At 38.4% G+C, this 10,665-nt stretch overlaps 1 protein-coding gene across 3 annotated transcripts; it reads right to left on the reverse strand.

Annotated features, from left to right (window-relative positions):
• Positions 1 to 3,424: 3,424 nt before the first annotated feature.
• On the reverse strand, positions 3,425 to 10,165 carry LOC113017281 (cyclin-dependent kinase-like 5). Of its 3 annotated transcripts, none has more exons than XM_026160454.1 (11): positions 10,102 to 10,165; positions 8,702 to 8,875; positions 7,957 to 8,151; positions 7,564 to 7,748; positions 7,356 to 7,468; positions 7,139 to 7,278; positions 6,715 to 6,800; positions 4,849 to 6,561; positions 4,588 to 4,681; positions 4,411 to 4,516; positions 3,425 to 3,840 (listed from the first exon to the last, which is right to left on the reverse strand). In XM_026160454.1, the coding sequence occupies exons 2-11, from the start codon at positions 8,867 to 8,869 to the stop codon at positions 3,737 to 3,739; spliced, it is 2,904 nt and encodes a 967-aa protein (XP_026016239.1). In that variant the 5' UTR covers positions 8,870 to 8,875; positions 10,102 to 10,165; the 3' UTR covers positions 3,425 to 3,736. The 3 variants fall into 3 exon arrangements, with proteins under 3 accessions (XP_026016239.1, XP_026016238.1, XP_026016240.1); XM_026160453.1 differs by having other exon boundaries at positions 3,426 to 3,840; positions 6,715 to 6,803; XM_026160455.1 differs by lacking the exons at positions 3,425 to 3,840; positions 4,588 to 4,681 and having other exon boundaries at positions 4,433 to 4,516; positions 6,715 to 6,803.
• Between the last annotated feature and the right edge of the window lie 500 nt (positions 10,166 to 10,665).

The following is a 10,665-nucleotide window of genomic DNA, read 5'->3' on the forward strand; positions in this document are numbered from 1 at the left end:
CTGTGCTGATGTACAAGTAAAAGTAACAAAGTGTTCCCTGCTAACAGAGTTTTTCTTTAAAACCAAATGTATTTGTGGGTTTCTCGTGTTAGATCAGAAAAGTCAAGGTTCATTTTTCTTTCTTACTCTATATCTCGCCCAAAGTATTTGCTCAACTGCCTTCACACATATGAACTCGAGTCACATCCCGTTCTGGATTCATAAGGTGTAATATGATGTCAGCCCACGCTTTACAGCTATAACAGCTTCAACTCTTTTATGAAGGCTTCCCACAAGGTTTAAAGGTGTTTATGGGAATTTTTGACCATTGTTCTAGAAGCACATTTGTGAGGTCAGACACTGATGTTGGATGAGAACGCCTGGCTCGCACCGCAGTCTCTACTCTAATTCTTCCCAAAGATGTTCTGTGCAGGCCTGTCAGGTTCTTCCACATCAAATTTGTTCATTCATGTCTTCATGGAACTTGTTTTGTGCACTGGTATTCAGCCATGTTGGAACAGGAAGGGGTTATCCCCAAAACTGAATTTTACAGTTGTAATTTGTGTGATACTTTTGTGGTACAATTGTAAAAACTAAGCAAAGTTTTTAAGGAAAATGTATCTCTTTTTGTGTGGAAGCAAGTTTAAATAGGTAATGACATTTCTTAAGATGTATGAATTACCTTATGAAATCATCACTGGGAACTTGTTCCTATTTTTGATGTGACTGTGTAAACAGAAAATTTGCATTTTTGTTATTTTATTGGTATTTCATTGTTTTTAATGTTGTAATTTTAATGTTTATCAGAAACAGGTGTGAATGAGGCATTGAGTTCCAGTCGGACTACTTGTATAACTAAAGGATAAATTGAAAAAAAAAAACTTAAACCATTAGTTTTTTTATATAGCTCTTGACTGCCCCCTGGTGTGCCCACAACGGAACTACAGCAAACTTCTGCGCAGTAGGACTGAAAGGAAGTCATCTCTGGTTTGAGTGAAAGCTCCTTGCACTAGGAGCTTGGTAGTTTCCTAATTGTAGCTTAGGTCGCAGGTTTATTCTGTCTAAGAAACAAAACAAACAACAACAACAACAACAACAACAACAAAAAAAAAAAAAAACCCAAAATGTGCAAAATGTTTATAAAAAAAAAAAAAGCACCTAAATAAATATTTTTCTTGGTTTTGAAATATACTAAATCCTTCTTGCAGAATTAGTTTTGAATATTGAATGCTTATTTCTTATCATCTGATGTAGCTCTAAAATATAAGGTGTAACGCATTCAAACAAATGCAATACAGTAGGCCAGCGGGTATCATCATGCTAATTTTAGCACAATATCTTTACAGTATTTCACCAAGCTTTGCCTTAATTTTGTAATCTCTGAATGATGAAGGTAGTCTGGGTGACTGTGCAGGTTCTTCAATCCCTAAATAACAGTCAGGCTAAAGTTATGGCAACATTTAACTTAAAAATCTTTTATATCCAGGCCTTACAGTTTGGATATAAAAGCGATTTGAGGAGGAGTTTTACTATATATAAATAATATGAAAACAGTTTTTATATGACCAGTTTAGAAAAGTCTAGAAAAGATGACAAAATCTGGGAAAAAGTTCCCAGTAATGGAGAACACATATTGACATTGCTCCATAAACCTTAAATGAATAAAGTTTAAAAAAGCAGCAAGGATTAGTGGCTTTTACTCTGTTGCAAAACAGAACCACAAATCTGTCAGTCCTGCTCTGACTAATATTTACAGTCTAGACATTGTACATGTCTTCCCTTTCTTTCTCCTCCCTCCTTTCAGCCTCTTTTATTCAACACCTTGCTCTCCTAAGTCACTCTGCTCTCTGTCTTCTTTCTGTCTACCTTCTTTTCTGTTCCTTGCATCGGTGGTCATGTCTTGGAGTTCACCCTTCATTTTCCTGCTCTTCCTCCTCAAAGTTCAGAGTGTGGACTTAATTAATGGTGAGTACAAGTAAACTAATTTTAATTTGAAGAACTTAAGCCATAGGATGCAAATGATTATGATTAAACAACATATACTATAAATACAAATTTGGTAAATGGATCTATTTTTAGTATGCTATCTTCATGGCGGCTTTGCAACAAACCAAAGACAAAAGAAAACACACCTCAGTCCTGTCATCATGAAATATGCAGCACACTGACAGATCAAATAGCGGCACACACACCTTGATACAAAACAGAGCTGTTGACCTTGGTGTAGATAAGATAGAGGTTCACCACTGACTACTGAATCTGGCCTTAAATTGTAAATATGTCTGCATTTGCAGGCTGAATGAGTTTGTGGAGCTGTAATTTAAAACTTAACCCTCTGAATTTCAACTCATAGTAATTATGTTACTCAAATCCTGAATCCTATGTTTTGGATAAAAGCAGACAAAGAATTTTTTCACAAAAGAAAGTGTAAATAGTGCTTTCCCAGGAAGAAGAAAAATGCATTTACCATGTATTCAGTATTTCTCCACCTGTGACGACTTAAGAGACTCTTGGAAACATGCAAAGTGCAATAAATGTACTTCCAGTTAAAATGTAATACTTTCAAAGTTGTGCTACATTATCATAGAAAAACAAATCAAAAAAGATGTTTCTGTTAACGTCAAAGTTAAGAAATTGACAAATAAGCCTCCCCTCTGTTAGATCGGTCCATCTCCTATCTGACGGGTTTTGCGGTTCCAGAGATCGACGGTTCAGCTGTGGATGCAACCTGCAGGATTTTCTTTGATTATACACCTGACACTCCCACTGAGATAACCACAACCTCCCCCATCACCAGGAAGGTGATGTATTAGATATATTAAGAAGTAGCACCTTGACAGATTAGCTGTAGCCTAGTTTAACCATTTTTGTTACAGGCAAACTTAATCTCTTATCTTTGTATTACAGCAGCAGGTAGCCACTACAACTAAAAAGCCATCTGTCAAGCCGCCACTTAAGAAACCACAGACCAAAGATGCTGGAGTACCAGTCAGGATACAGCCAGCTGCTGTGATACCAATCCCTAACAGCCAATCCAACGCTGCCCTCAGAATCCTTTACTACTTACTGGCCAATAGACAAAGACAAATAGGACGTTCACAGATGGCATCACGCAGTGCCAAGTCATCAGCAACCTGGAAAGCAGGTTCATTCTCTTCTGAGGACTCAAGTGATGAATCTTAAAATCATACCATGACCATGTTTTGAACCTGATTTTCTGTTACAGATTTGTGAATGTTTTTCTTTTATTAGTTTATTTTAAACTCTACCACATCGAGCAGCTAGGACAGTAGTTGTTGTACCTGGCTGTTGTAACAGGATTGTTTTGGGGATGTTTCAGTGACTGTATGATACTGTTCTTAGCTTAGGTTTAGTTAGCAAATCACAACCCATCCCTTATTTTATCCTTAAAGGCTCTTTTACTTTGATCTCATAAAAAATAAAACAACAACACTAATGTAATGAATTCATTTAAGCGGTGATTGAAAATGTATTTACAAACTATTTATTTGCCACTTTAAAAGGTTTATCGTAATTAAACAGAAAAACAAGTTACAATGATTTACATTGTCTATCTCTTTGAAAAAATGTTCAAAGTTCACTGTTTTAATCCTGTGTTTTTAACAGTTTTTGGTTATTTGACAAATCACTCAATCTAAATCTGGTTACAGAAGCAAAATCCAGATAAATAAACCTTTATAATGGACAAAAGGATAAACATTTGTGTCCATAAATAAAAGTAAATTTCATGTTTGTTTTAGTGTGTTTCAGTGCTGTTGTGTCCACGCTGCTGTGGTTCTGATGGTAGATGGGATGGTTGTTTGACTTTTCGCTGGTTTGTGGCAGCTCCTTTTTGCTTTCCTGAGAACACAGGACATGACTCATTTGATTCTGACTCATTTGACAATAATGGCCAGAATAACATATACCACAATAAAATATATACCAACAAAATGGAATGTGCAGATGAGTGCGCAAGTGATTAGGTGAGAGTGCTGGGCATCCCTACATAGAGATCCCCAAAGTTGTTAGCTAAGTATCCAGTTGAGGTCGATAATCTCTGGAACTGGTTGAAAAATAAGTGATTATTGAAAATCTTGCTCTTTTTACCCCTACACATATTGTTTGGTGTCCACTGAAACTTTACAAAGGAGGTGGAGAGTGCAAGTTAGCATGTCCCATAGATGTACCACAGACTTACAAAGTGGTAAAACATCAGGTTGAAACAAAGCAAACTACTCTCTTTATGTGTTTTTCATGTCAAATCTCAAATGTAACTGGTCTTTTTAAACCCCAGTTAGTCCAAAAGGGGGCTATTGCTCACACTTATCATATAGCTTGGAAACTGGACTACTGGGTCAAATTGAGCTGCCATCATCACCATTAGCGCGCCAAAAACTGTTACCATGTGTGAATACCTTCTCTACATACCTAAATCTGGGAAATGTATGTGTGAATTATTTTTGGAAACATCGCTGCTATTCTGGAGACGGTCAGATACAAAGGAGTGTTCACAGATTAGACTCCTCTCTGGCTCCTGAAAGGACAAAGACGTTATTTTCAAATATTTTTTTAATCTTCTGATTATGCTGTAAAGAAAGCTGTTACCTGGAAGGTAAGTAATTCTTTAACATGACTTGATGGAAACTGTTGGGATTTTTGGGTATAAATGCCACCGTGATGTCTTAACTTATCTAAAGTCCTGTAAAAACAAAGATAAAAACCTTGTACCAAACCATGCAAGATAAGCAGGACTCAAAACACCTGACAGGCCTGACCAATTTAGGGGAAGCTCAGTCTAATAACGAAGACACTGACACATAACCATATCAGTATTTTACAAAACACAGTAGTATTTGGTTATGATACCTCAGGGTGGGGGTTCTTGGATGGGAACTTGCCCCTAGGATATAATGATCACTGATGGCTGGGCCATGGGTTTTGATGACTAAGGAGTTGACAAGAGTTGTGGAGGATGAAGGGATGAGGGCAGGAGTGGAGGATGGTGGATGAGGGAGTGGAGAAGAACAAGAGACACTCAGATCAAGCTCAGAAAAGTCTGCATTATCCTCGTTGTGAAGGACAGAGCTTCTGGTCAAAGCTTTGTGGTGTGGAGTTTCTGTAGATGTGACTGAAGTCACATCTGGGACACTGGATATACTGGCTTTGTCTTTTCTTTCTGGGTTGTCATTCATCTTTCTTGTGGATCTCATGTGGTCTCTGAAAGATCCAGACTTTGTTTTAGATTCTCCAACCAAATATTTGGAGTGAGGAACTTTCCAGCCTTTTATGTCAGATTCAAAGTCACTGCTGTTGTTCTGTTTGTCATTACCTGAAGACACATTTGAGGTTTGAGTTACTGATGAGTTGGCTGTTGCACTAATGGGCACAGTGAGAACTGTATCTTCTTGGTTCTCTTTATTCAAGACATTCAGTGTTGTCCTAAGACCAGCCCCTATTATTGTGTTTTCATTTGAAATTGTTGTGACTTCTGTGGAGGTCTTAGGTTTGGTGCTCTGCTGATGTAGGCAGCAAGGTTCAGAAGATTCAGGATGTACCTTGTAGTCTCCATCAGAAGAATGAGATACGTGCATGCCCAGCTTGGTTTCTTTATCTTCTCTACAGTTAATGTGCTGTGGAAGCAGCTTTGAAGATGAGTTGTTCATTTTTGAGGTAGACACAGATGGCTTGAGGTTTAATGATAGTACTTCAGTACTTCTGGATGTCTTTCTTTCTTCTGAATCAGCTGTTTGGTCAGTATGACTATTGGTCTCACACTGTTTGGTGATACACAGTGTGGTATGGACCTCAATGTGATGATTGATTCCCAGTTTAGGGGATTTTATTGGCAAGTCTGTTTTGGACCAATGAGTGACTGATTCCACAGAAGGTTTTGGAGACGAGCAGAAATTTAGATGGTCAGTAGTTGATTGTTTCAACAACTGGGAACCTTTTTTGATTGTTTTATGCATTTTTTGTTCAAAATCCTGGCTTGATTCAAACTGATACAGTCTTGAGCTCTCTGGGGTATTTTTTTCAGTCCTACCTGACACTGTATTGTCAGAGCCGTGCATGTTTTTTATAATTCTCATAGGGTCTTCCCTTATATCTGAGGATAGCGCTCGCTCATGTTTTGGTTTTGCTACTGTGCTGTTTGCGACATCCAGGTTTGCTACAGTCTTGATGGTCTCTGATGAGTCAAAAGTAAGGGTTCTGGTTATCTTTGGAATCTCTGATTCTTTCTTCAAATCTACACCAGCAGCTTTGCCTGCTTTACTTTTCAAAGCCATAGGAGATTGAGCTGCATTGTGGATAACCTTGCTGCCTCCTTTGGATTGTTTAGTGGAGATTAAAGGTTCTGACTGACGAGGGGTTTTAGACAACTTCAAAGGCTGTTTCCCCTTTACTTTCTCCATCTTTTCCTTGTTGACTTTGTCATCCGTGTCCTCAGGTTGTTTCTTGTCCTTGCCATTACAGTTTTTCTCATCCCTTTCATCCTTTCTTGGGTTTTTGGTTATTTTGGGAAATGTAGAGTTTTCTCTGTGGTCTTTTTGGATCTTTGAATTTAGCTCGTCCAAAAATCTAAATGCACAGAGAAAGGCAGGATAGTAATTCTAATTTAGTGGCTACTCACCAGCCCAAATGTTAATTTTCAAATCACGCTATCGGTGCTGTTCTTGCTCACATGTATTTCAAGGTGTACCAGCATCAAGAGTATCTAAAACAAAGTGGTACCTGATGTGGAAGGAGTCTTGTGTAAAGAGTGGATGCTCTAACAGCTCTGAACACTGAGCCCGTCTTTCTGGATCTACGTGTAGACACTTCTGAGAAGAAGAGAAAAAAAAGAAACCAAACATATTACTGATATGTTCAACCCTGAAACTGACACAAAAATACATAAATACTTTCAGAACTCCAACAGTTATCAAGCAAGAAATAAAGATGCATGTGAAGGCCACAGATGCTGGCATTCACATGTCTCCAAGTTTTTCTAAATCTAAATATTTTTCTTTTCCTGTAAACCCACACACAGCCTTTTAGTTGTCACATTCCATTAACTGATACATCCACAATATGCTACAGCTACTGAAAAGACCACATGAACAAAATTTTAAAAAAGAAAGTATTTTTTATATACTGAGATTAAAATAAACTGTACCTGGGCCAGATCCAGGCTAATAGGTGTGATTGTAGGGAAACGCTGCTGGAGAGTGAGTCTGTCAGAACTTTCGGGCAGTGTAACTCCAGAAAATACAGGATTTCTGTAGAACAGCTCCTGGTGATGAGTTTTAAGGTTACCTATAGCAGAGAAAAGAGAGTGCAGTTAGCATGGGGAAGAGGAAAGACAATGTGCTAACGCTGTGTGAAGAGCTTACCAAAGCACCGGATGATCTGATATATTTGATCAAGGTCCGAGTCTCCAGGAAACAGAGGCTGACCTGTTAACATCTCTAATAATACACACCCCAAAGCCCACACATCTACAGGTCTACACACACAAACACACAAATATGTTAAAATTTCTAATCAACAAACACCCTATAGCACAGGTAATTTCAGCAAGGTTAGTACACAGATACTTACTTGCCATACTTAATGTCTCCCACCAGCAGTTCGGGGGCTCTGTACCATCGAGTGGCCACATAGTCAGTGAGGACGCTGCCCTCACTGATCGATGCAACAGTGCGGGCAAAGCCAAAATCACACAGCTTAACCACACTGTCCTGAGAGATGAGGATGTTCTCTGGTTTGATGTCACGGTGGATGATCTGAAAATGAAAAGAACGAACCAGCATCATGTGGTATATTGCTCATTGAAAGCCTGCTAGGAGTAACCCTTCAAGCTTTTTTGTGATTGTTTTTTCTCATGTTTCAGGACTGCTTATAGAACAAAATGGCTGGCTTGGCATCAGAAGTTAGTGTGGGTGTTCTCTTACTATACAGCTAACTTATGAATAATTAATCATACGTCCTCACATTTTGCTGATGGCAGAAGGCAGCAGCCCTTAGGATCTGGTACAGGTACTGTCGGCATGTGTTTATCTCCAGTCCGCTTGGGTTTTGCTCCAGATCATCCAGAAGTGTCCGTTCCACAAACTCAAATACCAGATACCAGCGGCGGCGGCGCTTCCACACTTCTAGGAGGTTCACCAGGTTTTCATGTCGCAGTTGCTTGAAGTTTATAAAGATAAGGGTGGTTACTCTGTGAATGCATACAGTACTGAGTCTATCATTGATGGTATCAGTGCTTTTGGGTCACTGAAGCTGCACAGGCCCAGCAAATCAAGGACCTTGACTTTTTCATGATATTCAAATGTTTTGAGATACACTTGTTGACAAAAAAACTTTTAGAAATAAGGACTGATTCATTTCCTTTCACTGTGACTTGCTTAAAGTATACAACAACCCTCTTATCCACCATAGGTGTTGTATACTAATTTATATAACCTGTAAGTCCGATGTCAGATTACTGTAAAGTTATTAAACTATTCATGGTCAAGTCAACACTAATATTTAGTGGATAGATTCAAATTTTCCCTTTAGATTACAATAATCTGTTGGGTTCCTCTCACACATCATCTCATAGTGACTTTTAAACTTAAGGTAAGAAACTGATACAGTTATTTTAGCGTTGTTTGTCTCTTGTTATTGTAAATGTCTTCATTCAGGTTTTACTTAATGACTGAATGAGTGGTAGGCTGATGGATTAATTGACAGGTACCCTGAGTAGCTTGATCTCCCTGTGGGCGATCTTCTTCACAGTCTTGTCATCATCAGAGTCCATGAATTTCTTGATGGCGACAATGCGACCAGTATCACGATGACGGCACTTAAGCACGGTGCCGTAACTGCCCTCTCCGACTGGACCCAGAGATTCATAACGTTCCATCGAATTCTTGTTCCAGAGGGAAAGAGGAATAAGTTGGATTTTAAAACCGATTCTTGTTTGGTGTTCATCAGTGTAATTGAAAATGTATTTTAAAACACCATTAATGTTTTCAAATTCATATTTAAATGGCCTGCATTTGTATAGCACTTTATTTAGTCCATAAGGACCCCAAAGCACTTTACACTACATTCAGTAATTCACACATTGGTGATGGCATGCTACATTGTAGCCACAGCCACCCTGGGGCGCACTGACAGAGGCGAGCCTGCCGGACACTGGCGCCACCGGGCCCTCTGACCACTACCAGGTAACGGGTGAAGTGTCTTGCTTAACACACAACGACCGAGACTGTCGGAGGCGAGGCTCGAACCGGCAACCTTCCGAGTACAAGGCAAACTACCAACTCTTGAGCCACGATCGCCCCCATTTGCTTACAATTACTACCCAAACAAGCAATGCCTGTAGAAAACAAAGCCATATCAAACTACAGAAAGGCCATTAAAATATGAAAGAAACAAAAAAAGAAAATATAAAATTTATCCTAAAATATTACTCAGAACAAAATAATTACATTACTTTAACATGAGAAAAAAAAATCAGCTGCCGTTTTGTTATATAAAAAAGTACCTGTCAAATAATGACAGAGTAGCCCACAGACAGTAGTAAAATATTATCGCAGTCAGAGTCGTGAATGTCTTCATTAAACCTGCACACTTTTGAACTTAATGGACGACTTCATAATTTTTAAGTTCTTTCAATTAAGCAAATTATCTATATAACCTATCCAAGTGAGAGTACCTCACGTCGGAAAAAGTCCACTCTTGTACTTTCATGCACAACTACATGATTTATTATTATTATCACTCATGTATTAACGTAATATATTTTCACTAGGGCTAAATGTCTCACCAGTTATTAACATGTTTTATTTGATGTTTTATTTGCTGTATATTTTTTTTTATCATTTCGTTCATACAAGTTTAGATATGATATTAAACCTGTGAAATAATATAAATTTAATGTAAAATATGGAATGGGTTTTGCTGACTTAATTGCGCCGTTAGATTATTAATATTCTGGATGCATAAAAATGCCTCATTATCACTGAACATCGTGAATAAATCGTGATTAAATAGACACATTAAAAAACAAAACAGAAGTACGACGAGCGCATGACACAGACAGCAAACAGCGACAGTTATATTAGACACACACTCAAACCACAAGCTGACCTTATACGGATCTCCTTTGATCGCTTTGATATGCGCACTGAGCTCCTGCACTCACAGTAAACACCGTTTCTCTGATGTGCGTAACGTGTTGCGGTCACAAGAGAAGACAACTTGACTCCGTGTCCGTGTGTTTGTCACCATGGTAACGCCACCTGTCGCTTGTCAGTGCTGAAGTTTCCCCACCACCATGTAAATTAGCTTAATGTCTCTTTAAGCATGTATTTATTTCACATTTTAGGGATTTAAATAAGCCGAATTCACCATTAAACTTTATTTGGGGTATGTATTGCTTCATGTTATGATAAGCGTCACTAAATCTTGTAACTTGTAAACTTAGAATTAAGTCTGTCTTATACAACCATGCATGGAATTGATACTTTTTGGGGTTCAGAAGTTTTCCGATGGAACTGTCAAATCCCTTGTTTTTTAAAATCTATGATTGTGGAAGTTGTAGTGTCCTCTGTATTTAGAGATATACGTCTGGCTTTAGTGATGAAGCTCTCTACGATAGTAACAGTTTTATGTACAATGCTATATAAACGGTTTCTCCCCAGACTCGGCGTG

The sequence above is a fragment of the Astatotilapia calliptera genome, unplaced genomic scaffold, assembly GCF_900246225.1.
Source record: "Astatotilapia calliptera unplaced genomic scaffold, fAstCal1.2 U_scaffold_1, whole genome shotgun sequence".
In the NCBI taxonomy this organism is placed as follows: Eukaryota; Metazoa; Chordata; class Actinopteri; order Cichliformes; family Cichlidae; genus Astatotilapia; species Astatotilapia calliptera.

Excerpts from the sequence above, each read along its gene's own strand:
- LOC113017281 (XM_026160453.1), bottom strand. The coding sequence starts at position 8,869 with ATGGAACGTTATGAATCTCTGGGTCCAGTCGGAGAGGGCAGTTACGGC. Across the intron at positions 6,804-7,138 it reads TTAGCCTGGATCTGGCCCAG|AAGTGTCTACACGTAGATCC; the intron begins GTACAGTTTATT and ends TCTTCTTCTCAG. Across the intron at positions 4,682-4,848 it reads CCAAGAACCCCCACCCTGAG|GACTTTAGATAAGTTAAGAC; the intron begins GTATCATAACCA and ends TTGTTTTTACAG.